The sequence below is a fragment of the Myxocyprinus asiaticus genome, chromosome 24, assembly GCF_019703515.2.
Source record: "Myxocyprinus asiaticus isolate MX2 ecotype Aquarium Trade chromosome 24, UBuf_Myxa_2, whole genome shotgun sequence".
NCBI classification, from domain to species: domain Eukaryota; kingdom Metazoa; phylum Chordata; class Actinopteri; order Cypriniformes; family Catostomidae; genus Myxocyprinus; species Myxocyprinus asiaticus.
In genome coordinates this window covers 14,868,817-14,891,269 of record NC_059367.1, presented here as the reverse complement: position 1 = coordinate 14,891,269, position 22,453 = coordinate 14,868,817, and the positions used below count along the sequence as shown (strand labels likewise).

General features: G+C 39.3%; 1 protein-coding gene across 2 annotated transcripts in view; it reads left to right on the top strand.

Moving 5' to 3' along the window:
- Positions 1–20,375, top strand: part of LOC127415235 (semaphorin-6B-like) — a 195,040-nt gene extending 174,665 nt beyond the window's left edge. The window contains exons 17-18 of one of the 2 annotated variants that reach the window (XM_051653896.1): positions 7,798–7,836; positions 15,033–20,375. In XM_051653896.1, coding sequence (XP_051509856.1) covers positions 7,798–7,836; positions 15,033–15,946 — 953 coding nt within the window. In that variant the 3' untranslated portion in view covers positions 15,947–20,375. The remainder of the gene's footprint in view (positions 1–7,797; positions 7,837–15,032) is intronic. The other variant, XM_051653897.1, reaches the window with a different exon arrangement.
- Positions 20,376–22,453: the final 2,078 nt, after the last annotated feature.

The following is a 22,453-nucleotide window of genomic DNA, read 5'->3' as shown; positions in this document are numbered from 1 at the left end:
AAAGCATGGTAAATGAGACAGAGTTTAACGCAGTTCACAAATGGTCAAAACACAAAGTCGACTAGAGCATACATTTTAGCCAGGGCTCGACATTAAGCACTGTCATCTGCTTGTCCTCCGGACAAGTAAATTGGTCATTCAATTGTCTGAGTAAAAAAGTTGTCTGGAGAGAAAAAAGGACATTTAAGTTACATGCTCAAGTAACATGTCAAAAATATGTTGTATATTTTTCAAAATTATGACCGATGCCCAACCTGATAGTGTACCTATGCAGTCAACTCAATTCTCTGTGACAGAAATGTAAATAAAGAAAAGCCTCCATTGCCATCATTTATAGCAGGGATGCTCACACTTCTATGAAATGAGATCTATTTTTTCATCATGTTATTGCAGCAAGATCTACCATGTACAATAAAGGCTATACATTATCACAATACCAAAATTTCAGTAGTCGGTAATGTAATTTGACAATTCTCAATACCAGCTTCAAAACCACAACAAATAATAACACTAATTAATATGTTAATTATGGAAGAATGGTTTCAAGTTCTTAAGTACAGGTGCATCTCAATAAATTAGAATGTCGTGGAAAATTTCATTTATTTCAGTAATTCAACTCAAATTGTGAAACTCGTGTATTAAACAAATTCAGTGCACACAGACTGAAGTAGTTTAAGTCTTTGGTTCTTTTAATTGTGATGATTTTGGCTCACATTTAACAAAAACCCACCAATTCACTATCTCAAAAAATTAGAATATGGTGACATGCCAATCAGCTAATCAACTCAAAACACCTGCAAAGGTTTCCTGAGCCTTCAAAATGGTCTCTCAGTTTGGTTCACTAGGCTACACAATCATGGGGAAGACTGCTGATCTGACAGTTGTCCAGAAGACAATCATTGACACCCTTCACAAGGAGGGTAAGCCACAAACATTCATTGCCAAAGAAGCTGGCTGTTCACAGAGTGCTGTATCCAAGCATGTTAACAGAAAGTTGAGTGGAAGGAAAAAGTGTGGAAGAAAAAGATGCACAACCAACCGAGAGAACCGCAGCCTTATGATTGTCAAGCAAAATCAGTTCAAGAATTTGGATGAACTTCACAAGGAATGGACTGAGGCTGGGGTCAAGGCATCAGAGCCACCACACACAGACATGTCAAGGAATTTGGCTACAGTTGTCGTATTCCTCTTGTTAAGTCACTCCTGAACCACAGACAACGTCAGAAGTGTCTTACCTGGGCTAAGGAGAAGAAGAACTGGACTGTTGCCCAGTGTTCCAAAGTCCTCTTTTCAGATGAGAGCAAGTTTTGTATTTCATTTGGAAACCAAGGTCCTAGAGTCTGGAGGAAGGGTGGGGAAGCTCATAGCCCAAGTTACTTGAAGTCCAGTGTTAAGTTTCCACAGTCTGTGATGATTTGGGGTGCAATGTCATCTGCTGGTGTTGGTCCATTGTGTTTTTTGAAAACCAAAGTCACTGCACCCGTTTACCAAGAAATTTTGGAGCACTTCATGCTTCCTTCTGCTGACCAGCTTTTTAAAGATGCTGATTTCATTTTCCAGCTGGATTTGGCACCTGCCCACACTGCCAAAAGCACCAAAAGTTGGTTAAATACCATGGTGTTGGTGTGCTTGACTGGCCAGCAAACTCACCAGACCTGAACCCCATGGAGAATCTATGAGGTATTGTCAAGAGGAAAATGAGAAACAAGAGACCAAAAAATGCAGATGAGCTGAAGGCCACTGTCAAAGAAACCTGGGCTTCCATACCACCTCAGCAGTGCCACAAACTGATCACCTCCATGCCACGCCGAATTGAGGCAGTAATTAAAGCAAAAGGAGCCCCTACCAAGTATTGAGTACATATACAGTAAATGAACATACTTTCCAGAAGGCCAACAATTCACTAAAAATGTTTTTTTTTATTGGTCTTATGATGTATTCTAATTTTTTGAGATAGTGAATTGGTGGGTTTTTGTTAAATGTGAGCCAAAATCATCACAATTAAAAAGAACCAAAGACTTAAACTACTTCAGTCTGTGTGCACTGAATTTATTTAATACACGAGTTTCACAATTTGAGTTGAAATACTGAAATAAATGAACTTTTCCACGACATTCTAATTTAATGAGATACACCTTTAATTATTCAAGACTAGTAAACAGTCGCCGGGGGCCTGGGTAGCTCAGCGAGTACTGACACTGACTACAACCCCTGGAGTCACAAGTTCGAAACCAGGGTGTGCTGAGTGACTCCAGCCAGGTCTCCTAAGCAGCCAAATTGCTAGGTTGCTAGGGAGGGTAACCTCCTTGTGGTCGCGATTAGTGGTTCTCACTCTCAATGGGGCGCATGGTAAGTTGTGCGTGGATCGCGGAGAATAGCATGAGCCTCCACATGTGGTGACTCCGCGGTGTCATGCACAACGAGCCATGTGATAAGATGCGCAGATTGACGGTCTCAGAAGCAGAGGCAACTGAGACTTGTCTTCCGCCACCCGGATTGAGGTGAGTAACTGCGCCACCACGAGGACCTACTAAGTAGTGGGAATTGGGCATTCCAAATTGAGGATAAAAAAAAGACTAGTAAACAGTCAGTAATAACATAACAATAAAAAACAGTAATGAATAGAAATAGATTAAAAATAATAGAACAAAAAATACAAATTAAGAAATTTCAGTGCTTTTTTAACAGCTTTAAAAGTTTTTAACAGCAGTAGGCTATCAAGTATTCAAGTAAACATTCAGAATGAAATGCAACATAAAACTACTTCTGGTCTTTACTGTATGATTATAAGGCATTAATACTTCTTAAAGCTACTAAAGTTACCCAGTCAAGAGCAGTGAGTGTTTTCTCGTTTTCTTGTTATGGTTGTTTGATTATTATAATGACACACTAGACGGCAGCAGGTCTATTAGCTTACATTTATACTTGCAAGCCCGGACTGACTGACTGATTGGAAGTGAGAGATGCTTTGCTGAAACAACGGCGCAAAACACAACGTTAGAGATCTTTTATGTTATTTAAAATATTTTCGGTTCATTATGAAACTGTGGCTTGACAAATTAGACCGCCACAGTCTAGGTAATTAATGGGAAACACTGGTGTGTGTGTGCACGCTTGTGTATGTGTGTGAAGTAGATGATAGAGCTGAGCGGCACCTCTCATTCATTCTGTATTGTGCAGCGAATGTGACTGTATTTTATTTAATTAAATGACATCCTTCTGCTGTTTAATAATCACACTTGGTCATATTGCGATTTTTTACATTCTATTTTCAAATTGTCATTGATTTCATCTGAAAAATATCACATCTCTTAACATTTTGCTAATGGCAACATACTGTAATACGTTACTGAAATTAGCAACAAGATGATATTGTAACTTTTAATTTTTTTGGTATCACGATATTTGGTTAGTACCTATAAATCGCACAACCCTATTCACTATCCTATAAAAAAGCGACAGTTTGAGCTGTGGGTAGTGTATTGCTCATGATACTTAAGAGCAGTTATGCTCACAAAGATGAAGGTTCAAATCCGGGCGGCATCATGTCCCAATTCCATTTCCCCTCAAAAAAATCAGATTTTTTTTGTGTTGTTTTCCAGTAAGAATGTTACACAACAAAATGAAAACAAGATCAATTTACAAGAGAGGCTAAATTGTGTACGATAATAAGATTTGTTTTCAGAGAATATATATATAAAATTTGTTTCTTTGCCCAAATAGTAAATGGTTAATAGTTTTATTCTTGTTTTAAGCATAAACGTTGCTACATGTTGTAAGATCTACACTTAAAACAAGAAATAAGAAGGAAACAAAAATGTATTCTCCAACTGGGTAAGAACGTAAGAATACACTTATTTCGGGGCCTGGGTAGCTCACCAAGTAAAGACGCTGACTACCACACTTGGAGTCGCAAGTTCAAATCCAGGGTGTGCTGAGTGACTCCAGTCAGGCTTCCTAAGCAACCAATTGGCCCGGTTGCTAGGGTGGGTAGAGTCACATTGAGTTAACTTCCTCGTGGTCGCTATAATGTGGTTCTCACTCTCGGTGGGGCGAATGGGGAGTTGTGAATGGTTGCCGCGGAGAATAGTGTGAAGCCTCCACACGCGCTAGGTCTCCGCAGTAACGCGGTCAACATGCCACGTGATAAGATGCGCAGATTGACAGTCTCAGATGTAGAGGCAATTGAGATTCGTCCTCCGCCACCCGGACACTTATTTCAAGATATATTATCTGAAAACAACTCTTAAAATCTTAAGAAATTTTTCTTCTAAAGTAAATCTATTTTGTTGTAAAGATGTTTAGATATTTTTTTTTTACTTAAGACAAAAATACTGATTATGAAAATGATGTTGCACAGTGCTCTCCAGTACCTTCCTGTTGATGTATAGGAGTTCCCTATAAAAATATATATATATAAAATAAAAATTATAAAAAAGGTGAGGACGTGAATATGTGAGAACTTCTCTTTTGTGTGTGTGTCACTTTGGAGAAAACTGCACAAGAGTAGGAAATAGCATGAAAGTATGTGTGAGGAACCTTTAGGAGTGTGCACTCTAGGTCGCCCTGATTGGCCTGTTTGATTCCATCAGTCAGTGAAAAGGAGAGAGAGACTCAGCAGTGTGAAATGACAAGAGCAGCTGCCACTGAAGCCTGCAGCACAGCGAGCCGCTTATTGTGGTGTTGAGGATGATGCTGTGGCAGTTGCCAGGCATGTTGATAGGACACAAAGAGTCCCTTCGCCACAGATCATCATGACTGGTTGAAAGTGATATCTTAGACAGGTGTGTGTGCTTGAGTGTGTGAGTCAGAGACACACAAAAACACAGCAGACTCCTTGAGCAAAACTATACCTGAGCTAAAGAAAAAAAAATAAAAAACCTGCCACAGTGTTCTTTATCTTAGAAATGCCTTATATGCACCCAAAGGTTCAGTGTCACTGTTCTCTCTCACACACACAGACTCCAGACCTTTACATTAACAAATTGTATTGATCATTCTAAACAGGATTTTGCAGGGGCCTGGGTAGCTCAGCGAGTAAAGACGCCGACTGCCACCCCTGGAGTCCGAGTTCGAATCCAGGGCTTGCTGAGTGACTCCAGCCAGGTCTCCTAAGCAACCAAATTGGCAACCTCCTCGTGGTCGCTATAATGTGATTCTCGCTCTCGGTGGGGCGCGTGGTGAGATGTGCGTGGATGCCGCGGAGAATAGCGTGAAGCCTCCACACGCGCTATTTCTCCATGGAAACGCGCTCAACAAGCCACGTGATAAGATGCACGGATTGACGGTCTCAGACGCGGAGGCAACTGAGATTCGTCCTCAGCCACCCGGATTGAGACGAGTCACTACGTCACCACAAGGACTTAGAGCACATTGGGAATTGGGCATTCCAAATTGGGGAGAAATAAAGAGGATTTTGTTCTGTTCATCAGGCCAAACCTTTGTCTCTATTGAGACGCTCCCTGACAAGCATTAAAGAGACATTTTGAGCTGCCACAACAGACTGTGAAAGACCTAGAAAAGTTGTATTATTCAGAAAATGTGTGGAAAGCAAATTGAGCCACTACTTATGTCTGCAGTTGCACCCCAAACAGGCCAAACCTGCAAGCTCAATTGTTGTCCAAAACCTAGTGAGGTGCCTATAGAGGCAGCAATTTATGGGTACACAGGTACACTCCAGATGCAAAGGCTTTTCTAAAAGGTATGCATGAGTATGATGCCTTTTAAGATACCAAATTCTTAATTTTAATTAATATTTCTGTCATAAAAAAAATTAAAAAACTTTTTACCCAAAAAGAACTTTAACTTCAATTGAAAACTGACTATTTCCCAAACTTATTTGCTGTTAGTACCCCCACAGCACCATCAGTAAGGCTCAAGTCTTTATTGACACAAAACCAGAGATGTGTACCAAGGACTGAATATCATTTAACAATATCATTAATATTGTAATATCCCTGATGTACAAAATGAAAAGATGAATTTATGATGTTTATTCATCAACAACAATGAAAATGGGCCATTTGAGTAGTGAAACTAGAAATTAGAACAGACTAGTGCTGTTAATCATACAGGGGACCTTCCACTTTGGTACATTTCGAAATATTGATTTGACAAATTTTAGTTTTTCATAATTTTTGTCATTTTGGCAAACTATATTTAACAGTATAATTTGTACTATTTACAAGTATGTACCTAGAACCAGTGCTGGGTAGTAACGGATTACATGTTATCTGGATTACATAATCAGATTACAAAAATCAAGTGCTTGTAATTGGATTAAATTACATTTTATAATACTCTTAATTGGACAACAGTTACTTTTTCATGGATTACATGATATGATATTAAAAAGGAAACGGCAGTAAATTGTTAATAATTTATTGATCACCCTTATCATTCTCTTTTTTCAATCTTTTGCGTTTTTCATTCTAAATCAGCATACTTCTGATATACCTAGCAACGTCATTGCTGTTGATTTTATGGTTCTTAATTTTAGTTCATTTTATTATCATTTTATGTTGATTTTATGTTCATTAATGTTCGTAATGTTGCTATTGTTTTATGGACTTAAAATGAACTTGATGTCTCAATGTTTTGAATTATAAACATTGGCCATGCATTGTCATTGCTGTTAGATTTAATGTTTATTGTATGTTCATTCATGTAATGTTTAATGCACTTTTTGAAAATGTCATGAGGAACACTTTTTGTGAGGCTCTTTTTGTTTGTTATAAAGAATGGAATATATTTTTTTCTTTGTACTTTTATGTTAAAATTATAGAAGGTTAACCTACTCAAATGCATGTGACATCAAATAAAATAGAATTAGTTTGGAAGTAATCTAATTAGATTACCTCAAAAATGTAATCTATGAGATTACGTTACTGATTGCATTATTTTTTGTCTTGTAATTTGTAATTAGTACCTGATTACAATTCACAAGTAATCCTCCCAGCACTGCGTAGAACAAGAGCTGAAACATTGCTCTCTCTTTAAGACTACCTGCAGTTCAGAATTATGTTTTGGTTGAGTTACACGGCTTTTATTAGAACATTACAAAAAACTTTTACACAGTGAAAGGATCTCGGTGCATAACTACGCATATTAAAATATAGATCTTGGGATTTTAAGAATCAGTATAGAGATTGTTCAAATGAAGATCGTGATTAATCTGAAAATCTATGTTTTTGAGCCGCTCTAATACCTATTATTTTTATTTTAAAACATACATTTAGTTTTATAGGTTAAAGATTCTTTTCACACCCCTGGAACCTGCTTATGTACCCCCTGGGGTATGCGAACTCCAGGTTGGAAATCACTGTAGTAGGTTATTACTAGGGATGGGCATTTTGGTCATTTTGTCTACACGAGTACTCGGAATAATTGAGTACTCATCGAGTACTCGAGGGGCAATGACATGTACATAATTGGATATATAATAATATGTCTGACAAACGTCTTTGGCTGCTGCATTGCATCTTGTTCCAGTGTATCATCTATTGATTATTATAGGCTGTTATAAAATAATCTGTTACAAAATGTACAAAATATTGCATAATCAAAATGTAATGCATCATATTTTGTCATTATGTGAACATTCGCTGCCCAACTCAATGAAAGAATGTGCACAACGTGCGTCTGTCTGTTCTTCCTTCAGGTTACTGTAGTAATCTTAGTAACTGCGCACCAGTTTTTTTAGTGACTGTCTGAACCATCTATTTTCAAATCGCAGTTGGTTTAACAGGAGACGCCATAACCATCGCGTTTTTAATATGCGTGTGTAACACTTTTCAGTGGAAAGGAGGAGGCGAGAAGCGAGGTTTCCCGGTTCAGGTAGGCATTTAACTTATCCACCCTGATGCTTACAGCTTCACAAACTCAACAGCTTCACAGGCAAATATTTACTTAAACACTTTAACTTCATTACACAATCATCACAATAGCTTGTAGCACCGTGGCCTTCCTTGTGCCAGTCTCTCTCTCCCTGTCTGCTGGCGGTGTGGCTCTTTTATGCCGCTCTCCCCGTGCTCACTGAAATTAGAGACAGGTGTTAGACATAATCTAGCTCAGGTGCAAGTGCCCTTACCGCTTTCTCTCTCTCCGGAGAGATGCTTGACCATGCCCCCGCTGCCACAGCGTGTTAAGTTGAAGTTCAGTCGCTGCATTCTGTTCCATTTAGCTGCGCTCTGCTCTAGCTGTTTGAAACACTCGCCTGCTGTATATGTGTTGCTTCAGCGCATTGAGTCCACTGCCACACAGCTTGTGTGTGTGCATGTGCGTGCGTGCATGTGTGTGTTTGTGTCCCCAAGTGTTCGCACCCATGGGGAAAGCCACGATGCTCCGTATTGTTGTTGCTGTGATGATTCATGAAGCGTTCCATTTAACTCGGAGTGTCGGAATTTCCACCTTTCAACTGGGGAAAGTGCAACGGAATGACACTTTATGTCTGACTTCTAACTTGGAAACTTGTGTGGAAATCTTCAACTCCCATTTCGTCGAGATGCAGGTGTGTGTTACGTCACGCAAACATTTCGGCACCCAGGGCAGGGAGGTTTACAGTCAGTGACAAACATTAAAAATTTTTTAAATAACATCCGTTAACGAGTCAAAGTTCTTACATAAAATTATAATAAAACGTGTTGTCATTGCCCTTTTTGAAATCAATCAATTGTGAGTCTAGTTTTCTTTGTGTTTCTCATGCAAAGCGCCGTTATTATGACACGCTTGCATTTAGTGGGTTCCATGAGGTTCCATGACCGTTAGGATGCTGCCTATGTAGGCAGTAGGCAGCTAGACAGCTAACTAGGTTTTGGAACAGAGCAATTATATCAGTTAGAGAGCCAAATTGTCAGTACTTGAGTGTTAATTTAATACAAATAAGGAAGTGTTTTCATCTGCTGGTAATATACCGCCATATGCAGAGCTCTGACAGGCAGAATTTATGTCTCAAACATGCTGGAAAGATGAACTTAAAATTGGAGGTTTTGTGATTGTGGCGCACGCATGCATGCAGATGCATGCAATTTTACAATTGGCTAGACTAATAGTGTAGAGTCGTTTTCTGAATTTATTACCCACGGTGGAAATGTTGAATATTTTTTTTATGATGTTTTTTTTTTTTTTTTTGAGAGAGAGTTCTCGCAGTTCACCTCTAAATTAAGGGTATCAATTTACCAGCAAGCTTCCCGTCACTGTAGAGCCCCCCTCTGCAAAGTCTGTAGAATTGCAATGCAGTTGTGCACCAAATCACTTCGGTGATCCTGCATACTTGTTTGATAAATTAAACACAGCTGAACCGGCTCTCATCTGCATGCTCATTAGCGTTTGTCGGTAACAGTTGCTGTGATTGAGGAAAGCTATGTTGAAAAACTATGCACTAATTGACTGCAATTGATTGTAGCTGACTAGGCGGCATCTGCAAAATGTGGAAAAGGTGGGCATACAACAATATGAAACAGTGCTGAAGCAGTGGACCGTTTCCCTCCAGTGGGGCGGCTCATATCCTGAGTTCGCTTTTAGCTCAACACCCCTCGTTATTTTAAACAGTCCCTTCTATTTAGTTTCATGTTAATCATCGTCAAACATTGTGCACTATAGCGTGCACAATTATGCTGGAATTAGAAAACTTGAACCAGTGCCAGAAAGCCTTTCACCTTATAGCAATGATATAGGCCATGAGCAGCTCTCTCTTTATTGAAAATTATAGAAGAGCTAATTGAGAACACATGCAGCTATCCGAAACCTGCAGGCTGTATATTGATCTACGAGTTTGACTTTTAAAAGTGTAAGCTAAGAAGCCATAAATGTCCTGACCACTATCTTTCTGTAAACACCCTGCTTAGAAACATATGGGTTTAAAAAGTTAGCAGATTTTGTTGAGGCAGCTTTTATGCATGTCTTAACACAAAACAGTGCAACAGTGTGACTTCACTGTGATGAGTCGAGAGCTAGAGAGAGTTGGAAGAAAGAGAAAGAGGAGACAGACAGAGAATAGCCTGCAGTCCTTCTGCAGAGAAGGGAAGGATGAGAAGAGCAAAGTGTGTGTGTGTGTGTGTGTGTGTGTGTGTGTGTGTGTGTGTGTGTGTGTGTGTGTGTGTGTGTGTGTGTGTGTGTGTGTGTGTGAGAAAGTGAGAGAGTGAAGGATAGGGAATACGAGACAGAGAAAGAGAAAAGATAATGAGTAAAGTCAGTGAACCATAAGCCACACTGCTACACACACAGAGAAATGCACACACTCGCATGCAGGGCCTCGTGCTAACATGAAAAAACGATAGACATACACACACACACACACAGACAGCAACATCTAATGTACTGCTGAAACTACTGCATGAATAAAAAGTTTTTGTTTTCTCTTTACAGCTGATAAAGACCTGTTTTCAACACACACTTTTTTCAACACATGCTTACTTTTAATTAATTAATTATATAAAATAATAAAAATAAATAATGTACATTTCGGATTATAAGAGATTTTCCTACCATCTGAGCAATTAATGCTTTGAAGTACAGAATAAGTGAGGAGCTGTTCACACAGGACCCATTCTTTCATTCAAAACCAGCTAGACAGAGTGCAACGGAATGGAACAAAACACAGAGCATAACAAGCCGCTCAGTAACTTTTTTTGATTTGATGCACCATCTTAAAAAATAAACAGCAAGACGTCTGTCTGCTTGTGTAGAGTACACAGACCAAGAATTAAAGAAATAGCGCAGATGGAATGCAAGAATGTGGCCTGTGAGAACGGCCCCTAACTCTACCTCAGATATATTAATAAAATTGATTCCTGTGGACCATAGGCCAATGATAGGCTTATGTATGATGTATGGAAATTAAACAAACAATATATTGACTTCTAAAGCCACTTTTTATAATGTCTATTCAATTATGTACTTTTAACGCATTATTTGTTATATAATTAATCGCACTGAATTAACCTGTTAAATTGACACCCCTATTTATAAATGTTAAAAGTTAGAATTTTAATCAATTGATAGCCCTAGTAATTAATACACCTCGTGAATGTTGCTTATTTGCTAGCATAGGCTAAGGAAATCTTTATTCCACATAAGATTTTTAATGACAAGATCTCAACGAGAAAGCGGGCCCTGCTAGCATTTCTTTAGCTGCCTCTCTACTTACAGGTTGAAAGAGGAGAGATAGAGAACGAGGAGAAGAGCAATAGAGTGATACAGGGAATAAAAGAATAAGGGTACATCCCCAGAGACAGACAGCCAGCAGAAGATGAAAGGACATGGCACAGTGAAAGAGAGGGGAGGGGTGGAGGAACGAACCAGGGATGAGCGAGAAAGGATGTGCACAGAGATGGGGAACGATAAGCAACAAACATCAAACTGAGATAACTGCTGATGAATAGGCCCATGGAAAAAAAGCAAAAAGCAAGGCAGTTAGTCCCTGGGCTCTTAGTCTTTTAGCACTTGGCCTATTGCCTTCCAAGACCAACTCTAACTAGACGGTTCACCACTATTGTTCGCCTGTAATTGGAGCTTCCAGCTCAAGACGTGCTTGCTGTTCCTCAGTCTGACAGTCTGGCTGCCTTCCATTATGCTTTAATAAGTGAATGGGGGAAAAGGGGGTTCTGTCACCCCGTCGGGAATGAGGAAAAGAAAGAAATGGTGCCTGGGACAATCTCTCCCCCATCCACTCCCATATATGTGTTTTGTTTCCCTAAGCCGTTACAACAAAGGCAACATTTATAATGGCCTGTATCTACTCTTTGCATCCATGCATCACATCTTTTTGCTGTAAAGAGAGACAAACACATTGCAGGCGAGAGAGGAGAAGAAAGAATGAGTGAGAGTTTGGCCCTCCAGACAGGCAGAGGTTTTAATGCATCTCTTTCATTTAGGAGAAAGGCCAGTATGGTTTGGGTCATATCTATCTAAGGCACCATTAGGGCTGTGCCCAGGAAAACAAACAATTTGCATATACAGTAAACACAAAGAGTGTTTGATGTACATTGTAATGCCATTTACAGACTTAAAGTTGTATTTGCATAGAGTTGGGCTCTCAACGGGTTACTCGTGACCTAAAGGCTTGAGCTAAAGCAATTCCTGAATAAGGCACGGTTCACTTTTAATTCTAATACACGCTTTAGCCAAGTGTGAAGCACAGAGAATTTTGGTCTTCAAACAATCAACATCATCCTCACATTACATCATCCCCTTTATCTACCCCTTTACCTTATGGCACAGGACATGAACACAAAAATGCTTGTAATTAAACAACCTATAAAACTGCATCATCCTAGCATCACACCCACTTCGCTACATCATTCCAGAGCCCAGGGACCCTGCTCTCAGTCCATGATGGGAACATCATGAATGCCAAGTGGGCTGGCAGAGAATAAACAAAAGCTGTTTTAGTCAGTGGTTCGTGAAGTAAACCGCCTCATGCCAACAATGTTTATCCAACTTGTTACAGAAATGAGGCCGCATTCCGCCAGCGGTAGCTAAAATGTAAATCATAAATATGACAAATAACAAAAACAAATAGTTTACCACCCTTTAGACAGCAACTAGCATACTGGGAAAAGATACACACACCTGGTATTGGTCTAAAACTGGATAAATATAATACCAGCACCACCACCACAAACAAAACAGAAAACCTCTAAGTCTGAGCTGGGGGCAGAGAAAGACATAAACAAAAAGGGAGGGTAGAGAGAGGTTGTGCAAGAATAAAAGAGAGAGAGAGAGAGAAGAACGGAGGAAGATAAACCAGACACTGACTCAGCATCCTCATAAATACATTCATTGATTTGACATGTCATTTTGGTTATGTGGTCTGTCCCTCTAAAATGAATACCGTAAAGTAAACATGTATATCACCAGGAAATTGATAGGCACTCTGTCATAACAACTACGGATGAAATGACCATCGTAGTGTGCTGTACTTTCCCTGGAACCCAACTGACAGTTACATATTTTTAAAACAGCAGACTCTTTGTACACACAAACACCCATACTGAGGCAGTGACTATGAGCTAATTATCATACCAACATTTTTATTGATTGTGTCCTCCCCCTTCTCATTTTATTTGCGTTCTTAAACAAACAGCTGTGAGTGCTAATTAAGGCTGTTTATTTTCACCAATTTGAAATTGTTACCATTTATCTACATTGTGATAAATGTGTCAGACAATTAAAACGAATGGATTTCAAGAGTGTTTCCATTGCAACTGCATTTTCTGATGTCAGTTTTTACTGCTGTGATTGACTGTTGAAAAAACATCCTTTAATGATGTTCATCCATTTTCTGGGAGTTTAGATATATCTCTCTATCTTACCCTCCCATCGTCTTTTTTAGCTAACATTCAACACTGCTGGTGCACAGTGTTGGGTAGTAACGGATTGCATGTAATCTGTATTACGTAATCAGATTACAAAAAATCAAGTACTGTAATTGTATTTGGATTAAATTACATTTTAAAATACTTCTAATTCCGATTAGATTAAAGATACTTTTTATAGATTACATGATTACATATTAACAAGGCAATAGCAGTAAATTGTTAATAATTTATTGATCATTTTCATATCAATATCATCATATTCTTACCCCGAAGTGCAATAGTTTCACAGATGAGACAACAGTAAGATATGCACCTCAGCTAAGGAATAGATGATGAACTATTACTAAGTAGTACATTTTAAAAGTATGTCAGAGTTTTGAGCTGTTAGCTTTGACCTAGCAATGTCATTGCTGTTGATTTCAAGTTCATTACTGTTTGTTAATGTAATCTTTCTATTGTTTTATGCACTTCAAATGAACTTGATGTCTCAGTGTTTTGAATTACAAACTTGGGCCATGTACTGTAATTGCTGTTAGATTTAATGTTTATTTCATTTATGCAATGTTTAATGTACTTTTTAAAAATGTCATAAGGAGCTCTTTTTGTGAGGCTCTTTTCGTTAGTAATAAAGAATGGAATACATTTTCTTCCTCTTTGTACTTTTATGTTAAAAGGTTATCCTACTCAAATGCATGTGACATAACATAATATAGAATTAGGTTGTAAGTAATCCAAAAGTAATCAGATTAGATTACCCCAAAAATTTAGACTGATTGTATTATTTGTCATGACATTTGTAATCAGTACCTGATTACAATTCACAAGTAATCTGCCCAGCACTGCTGGTGCACCCTAGAAAGTGTTTATTTTGCTAACATTTATTGGGCTCGCCTACAGTTTTTGTTAAACCAGTTTGCTGGAGGGCCAGCTTCTGTGCTGATCTCACATGAAATGTAGGTTCTGTCTAGTTTTATCAATAATGGTGCTTGAGCTCCATAGAGCAAAAGGCCTCTTGATATTTTCCTAATTGATCCATTGCAGCAGAGTTTTCATGCTCCACAGTTTTATCACTATCAATAATTCATGGGTTGTTTTTTAAGAACTTTGGTCATTTTAAAGTGAACGATATCCATTCCTGTCATCCCTCTTTACTCTGTTTGTCCATCTGCAGAGCATGGACACCCTTGGCACTTTATGTTAGGAAAATACAACTTTGAAGTTACAGTGTTTTTAATTGAAATGATTCTGTGCCAGATGTTTTTGAAAGTTAATGTTCCAAAACACGTAATGGATGAAGGATGCTTTAAATCAGGAAGACGGTTATTGCAGCTGTTAAATTTATCATCCACATTAGGTAATGAGTGCAATTAGTCTGATATTTTACTAAAGTGCACTCTTCCACCCCCATAAAGAAATAAAGTGACTTTTTTATACAGTCAGTTTTATCTATCTAGATTTGATCAAAAATGATTTTTTTTCAAATAGTGATGGTGCTGTTTTTTACATCAGTAATGTCCTGACTATACTTTGTGATAAGTTGAATGCCTCTTTTGTGAACTAAAGTACCAATTTCCTCCCGAAACAGCAAAATCTGTACATTACTCCAAACTTTTGGTCGCCAGTGTAGTTTCAATTTGTGATGCTTTGTTGGTTATAAATGTTCTCTTTATGCTAAGTATCACAAACATTGTGCTCCTCTTTCCATGTTTTTAGGTCTCCTGCAGGAGAGTTTCATAGAGGAACCAGATGGCTTGGTGTCGGTGAACCTGCTAGTGATGTCTGCAGTTTCAGCATTTGTCACTGGGGCAGCGCTATCAGGTCTGATGGTGTGTTGGATAATGAGCCTTAAGCACCGCCAGCATTCCAGAGGAGGTGCATCTGGCTTGGGGACTCGCCGCAAGGGTGACAAGGAGCAAAGCATGCTAGGACACGGCCGCAGTGGTTCTGTGATCAGCGTGACACGCATCAGCGGTGGCGAGCGACCTCGCTCGCAAATGGAGACTATGTTCTCCAATGGTTGGCCAAAGTCTGGGGAGATAGACCCAGGACTTCCCACTCCAGAGCAGACCCCACTACAGCAGAAACGTCCCACTCCCAACGTTCACCTTACAGACTGCGATTGGGACCAGACCCATACTTTCCTGACCCAAACAGGGACACCCTGCCCAGCTAACTCCGCAGTCATATACCTGAGCTCCAAATACCTGCGACAGGAGGGATCAGGCGATGTTCCCCCACATTCAGAGCGCCAGCGCTATCTTATCCTCTCCCACCCACCCAGCCAAAGGGAGCAGGGCGGGCGACCATCTGCCCCAACAACCCGCAACTCTGCTGGGGAGTACAACTATCCAGCCACCCCTCAGGACTCCCCTGACTGTAGAAGGGTGGTGTCAGCACCCACCACGCAGATGGACTATGGCGAAAATATGCGTTGGTCCCGTGACGGACTCAACTTTAATACCAACAACGCAACTCCTTCTGGCCACCACCCCTATCCAATTCAGCCACGCACAAATGCAGCATTAGTGCGGCCAGGGTTCCATACCCAGCGGGGGCTTGGTGAGCTACAGGACTTTAGCCATCTTCTGGTGAAAAGTGTAAGTGAGCGCAGTTCTAATGGGCAATGACTTTCCAGGCCTGTTCACACCCTTCAGAATCCCATTACCCTCAAGACTTAGACAAGACTCACTGTCCTTCTGTAATCCTGCCCTACCTGTCCTCCCTCACTGCCTACCAGTGTCTTTAAAACCCCCCACCAGTGGCTGAGCACTAGGACTACAGATATTACAAATCGGCCATATATTACCCGGGTGAAAGAGAACGAGAGTTAATGGTCGATGGTGTTGAAGCTACAGCCCTCAAGGCTGCTCACCCATCCCATGGCATGTTGCCACTTAGCACGTTAGCACATTAGCGGCTTTTATCACGCCCTGTGTAATGAAATGGAAGGATTGGTTTGGAATATTTGTTGGGTGATGGGATGAGAAATACAACATAATCATAATCCTGCGAACGACTGTGTTTACTCTTTAGCAAACAGAAGCAGTCGCAGATTGTCTCTCTATGTAATCTCACACCCTGTAAACCATTCAGTGGATGCAATCTGTTTCGTTTTCACCTTTTTTTTTTTTGCTTTACTTTTGTACCTGTAGATTACAGGCAACTGTGTGCATCCTGGGGCCTTTGTCAGACAAACCCTGACAAACTTCCTTGTGTTTGTTTGTGTGTGTAAGAACCAGCCAAACCTGGGTTAAGCCTGAAAGATTTGTTCATCGGCCAGACTTAATGTGTACACAGAAACCCACATGGTCGACCAGCACTGGAGTTTCATAAATCAATTGCCTGATCTGATGTCAACTGACTGACTACCCCTCTCCCCAACCCCTGTTAAGTGTAAGGAAGCAATCAAGACAACTGCCATTTGACTTTATCTAAAGACCTGTGTGCTGTTTTATCAGATGCAGACGGGTGAAGAAGAGCGTTTGCCAACAATCATGGATGAATCAACCCATGCTTTCTGGACACCAGCATTAGTAGCACAGAAAGCTGCTATTGATTGAAAGAGCAGGGAAGCACTGTTGAAATTAGTATTATTGTGTACAGGGATGTACTGTTTGTTATTGGGTGGACCCATTTATTTTGCATTTCCAAAACTAAGTTAAATATTTTGGTGTTATTGTGTTATGTACACATTTGCAAGAGAAGTGAATTGGGGTAGTTCACAGCAAACGTGTTATTGCATCCATCTGCACCGTTTAACCATTGTTTTTATGTAAACATGCCATGTCTCTAGATGCCTACATGCTGTAATATTCATTGTGCTGCATCTAGCTTTTTAAGAAAAACGTGTTCTGTCTGAAAGGACCCTTAGCGGAGCATCTGAAACAGTTTCTCTGTCTCTCTTTGGCTTCCTTCTCTCTGCAGTCCTTTGACTAGAATGTGAGCTTGGTTGTCTGAGCAGAGTCAGGCTGCTAGGGAGCTGCATTCAGAATGTCTCAGTAACAGTGGGCCTCTTTGTGCAGCCCAGCCAGAGAAGACCATCCTAACAACAAATAGCCGTTAAGAGTCATGGCCTCAGAGAGATCAAGCCAACGGCCCAGCCCAGGAGAATGTCAATGAGGAGCCAGACAGATCGGACAGATCTGGGTCCCCACTCACTGCCAGCTTTCACAAGCCACACAGAATCATGGGGCAGATTGAATACAATGTTACATTTAGATGGAGAGCAAACAAAATCAAACCCTCATGGCTCCCCATGGCACTGTGCCCATTTAAACTATTGTTCGGGATCCTCTGGCTCGCTTTTGATTAGTGTTTGTTTCAGGGTTGAAAACCGCACAGGAGGCATGAAAGAAAAAGTGAAATTTTCAATTCATTCACCTCTCACTGAACAACGTTATCTCTGCTTTCTTCCCGTGAGGGAACCCATAATTCACCTAGCATTACACCAATGTCTCCAGTAGAGGGCATTCCTGCACATTAAGAGGATACCTAAAGGAACAGTTCATCCAAAAATGAAAATTATCTCATAATTTACTTCCTTTCATGTTGTTGACTTTTTCTCTTTGGTGGAACACAAAAGATGATGTTGGGCTTTCATTGTATTGAACAAAGATGCAATGAAGGTGAATTATGACGGCTAAAATTCTGCCTAACATCTCCTTTTGTGTTAAATGGAAGAAAGAAAGTCATACAGGTTTAGAACAACATGAGAGTAAGTAAATTGATTATTCTGGATTAAATATAATACTCGACGCCTGACAGGGTTTGACATGTCATGGTCTAACCTTTCATGATAAGGCTCCTCATCCCCTCACTGAGGCCCTCTACATGCTGAAAAAACCTGCCCACCCATGCGTGTTCTCGCCCGCCCTCCCTCCCTCCCTCCCTCTCTTGTGCTTTCTCACTCTGTTGCACCATTAGGCAGAACATGCATGATTACGCTAAGTCTATCTTGGCTTGATAAGGCCTAGAGATGATCATGAGAGACGTGGATGTGCAGAGATGCAGGCACCCACTTGCTTACTCACAGTTCTTTAAAGCCAGAATTTAAAAAGAAATTACATTAGATGTGGGCTGAGCAAGAAAGAGAAGCCATCAATCAAGTAAAGAAGCACAACCAGTCCAAGTCATCTTCCAAAAGATTTGACTGCATTTCATGATGTAATATTACCCAGAATAACCCTGAACCCTAGGGACAACCACAAAATCAGTGTTTTGTTATTATTATTATTATTATTATTATTATTATTATTATTATTAAAGGGATAGTTCACCTTAAAATTACCCTCATGTTGTTCCAAACCTGTATGACTTTTTTTTCTTCAGAAGAAAAGGAGACACAAAAGGAGATGTTTGGCAGAATGACAACGTCATTCACCATTTACTTTCATTGTATGGAAATAAAATGCAATGAAAGTGAATGGTGACAGACCTTAATATTCTACCTCTCCTTTTGTGTTTCATGGAAGAAAGAAATTTATATAGCTTTTAAGCAACATGAGCGTGTGAAAATGATTATATAATTTTCATGTTTGGGTGAACTATCCCTTTAACGAGTGATATTTACCCCTTGGAATTGACTGTCAAGGACATATTATTACCTCTATGAGAATAGAATATTATGAAATATATAAAAAGTATCAAAAACAGAAGAATTCATTACAGGGGTGTTTTTGACCCAACATTTTAAATATCTGTGCCATTTTTGTCACTTACAGTGGCATTTTTGTCCCAATCTCTAGTTAATTTCTGACACTGCACCAAACATAGTTGATTCTTATTGTGCAGCTCTGTACACAATTGTGTGTCTCTTAGCACTGCCTGGGTTCATTCACAATATAAAAAATGGACTTAATTTGCTGTGGAACTCTATAAAACGTGTTTCCTCAAAAATAAAAATAAACTAGATTTGTTTCACTGTTTTTCTATGTTGTAACCCTCTCAAGCAAGAAATGGAGCTAGCCATAAAAACTCTGCCTTTGTTTTGTTTGGACAGAACTATATCTAGCACATGTTTTAGAAAGCATACTTTCCATTTTCCAATTAAAATGCTGACCATGAACAGTGAGGACAGTGTGCTCGAGGCATTCTCATTGTCAGAATAGCTGTTTTTCTTTTTCTTCTTTGTCTTTGAAAGCCCAGATTTTTACACGCCCCCAGCCACAAACTGCCAGAACTAATGGGCCACCCTTAAAGAGAATGTGCGAAAGAAATGGTTTGTTTAGAAATGACATGCTTTCACTCTGCAAAACCTGACATCTGACAACAAGCAAAAACAGAGTCAATGGAGCTCCAAATACCTGCATTTTTGTAAAATTGTATTGAATATAATAGCCAGTACTGATATCTTCATTTTTATATTTGTTTGTTTTTGTGGTAATGTTTTAGATTTATGGTTTATGATTTCATGCAAGTGATTTAAGTTGCTCTCTGGTGTGTGAAGTTTATTGATGATGACAATGATTATGATTTTGCTGCAACTGTGACCTGAATTTCAGTGTGTGATCCTGGTTCATGAACTGTGCAAGGCGAATTTCTCAAAAAAAAATTCTGAAAGAGAGAGAAGAAAAAAAAACTTTTTACAAAAGAGCCAAGTCTTCTGTTAACCGTGATGGACTTCTGTTCTGTCTCACGCTGGAGGCTGTTCGTGTTATCGGGTCCATTGTCATTAAATGACAAGTTGTGTCCCCTTCACTGTACATAATAATTTCAGTGCTTAAATGTAATTTAAGTGAACTATCTGCATGAACACAGCCTCGGTCTGACTCCACAGATGTAGTGTGTACTTCTACACAACATGCTACTGTGTGGCCTAATATTGTAAACCAATCAGACAGTCAACTGCATGCTTTTGAAATCAACAGCACAAATTAACACAAAAGGACATAAATACACAAGCGCACAAAAAAGAGATCACACACACACATGCGCGCACTCATATTTTTGCATTTGACAACTCATTGTCAACAGTCAACAGTTTTGGCTGTCACTGAGCATGGAGACGGTGCTCTGTTTTATCATTTCCTGTTCTAATAAACCAAGAACCTGACTGCATGTTTTCCTTTTCTTTAATATTTTCCCACAAAGCATTGCATTTTGTATTATATATTTTAATATTATATTTTTTCTCAAACCCATGCTGATTGGGTATCCTCAAGCAGTGCTGTTTTAGCAATCACACACTGTACCTTTAAAATGACCATATTAATTGAGCGACCACATGAAATGTTTGTATTTTTAAAAACAAATGAACTTTTCATTTGTCACATTACAGGACCTTTTAAATAAACTACTGACATCAAACAGGTAATTAAAAAACAGTGGGAACACTAAAGGATTTGTTTACCCAAAAATTACAATTCTGTCATCACTTACTCACCCTTATGTTCTTCAATACCAGAATGACACAAGAGGAGGCATTTTAAGGAACCTTTACACTGCTCTTTTTTTGGGGGGGGGGGGGGGCGATATGATGGTGAGTAAATGATGCCAGAATTTTCATTTTTGAGTGAACTATCCCTTTTAAGAGAACATGTGACTAGTCACAGTCCCTAATATGTACTTTTTACATTATATGTTCATATAAACTGCAACATCTTGACATTGATTAAAATAATATGAATGGTTATTTTATGCATCAACTACCAAAATACAATCTGTAAACATGAAACATCTTATAGTGCTGATGTTCATATTCATTCAGGTAGGCCTATAAAAGTCAATAACTGTTCTGAGATCAGCTTTCATCTCTTTTGTTATTGCACTGCAAGATAGTTTGCAGGTAACACCAGCATGACTACTGAATTGTAGACGTGCTTGAAGAAATGCTAAAACATCAGTAATGAATATATTCTGAACCCTTCTATTTTATCATATTTCCAGCCTTGGAGGCTTTTGAATATTTATAGGTGCTCATTCACTGACAGACAAATTCAGGCTAATTCGACATGGAAGAACTTCAGCAAGCTCACTGGTGCTTCAGCTACCAAGCGAAGGTCAGTACAACAAGACAGACGAGTTTGGGATTAAACTACTGTTCTCGTGACATACAAACATACGTTTACGCTTGATAACCACAGTGACACCCAGTTATTACTAAAACAGCATAATAACAACAACTAGTATGTCAAAATGACGTTGTATACGATCCAAATCCTAATATATTACATATCCCACGAGGTAAAAGGTGCCACATATAATCTCGCTGAATGATTCAATTACTTGTTCCAGTTACTGTCAGCATTATCTACAATGGACATTAACGCTCTTCTCTCAGAAAAAGAGTGCTGCAAATGTTATGAATATCCACACGAGGGCAGTGTTGGGAATAAAGTAAAGAAAGTCCGATTGCGTTTAATGTACCTTTTAAATGGCGGTCACCATTATATAGAGAATAGTTATAAGCCTTTAGCCTCACCAAAAAGTTATCAAAAGACTTCTTTACTCAGAAGTTAATTTAAATAGAGTGACCTGTGTGGTGCTGGTAGAAATGCTGCTGATATTCACTGCCTGGCCAAAAAAAAAAAAAAGTCGCCATTTGGATTTAAATAAGCAAATACTTAGGAGCCTATGATTGGATCATTATTGCAGTGATTAATATGTTTCAGCTGGCAACAATTATTTTAACCCTAACTGATGCAGTTTGTAGCTTCTCATTTCTTAAACAACCATGTTGGAAGACGTATCCCGTGGTCGTGGATAAGATGTTACTGTGTTTCAGAAGGGGCAAATTATTGGCCTGCATCAAGCAAAGAAAACAACTAAGGAGATTGCTGAAATCACTGGAATTGGGTTAAGAACTGTCCAATGCATTATTAAAACCTGGAAGGATAGTGGTGAACCGTCAACTTCGTGGAAGAAATGTGGTGAACCGTCAACTTCGTGGAAGAAATGTGGTTGGAAAAAACTCTTGAATGATCCTGATCAGAGATCACTTAATCACATTAATTACGATGTGACTTAATCACATTGTGATCACATCACTCTGTGTGGCCACGAGAAAGCCACTTGTTAGTGAGGCTAATTGGAAAAAACGACTTCAATTTGCTAGGGAGCATAACGATTGGACTGTGGAGCAATGGAAAGATGTCATGTGATCTGATGAGTCCAGATTTATCCTTTTCCAAAGCTAT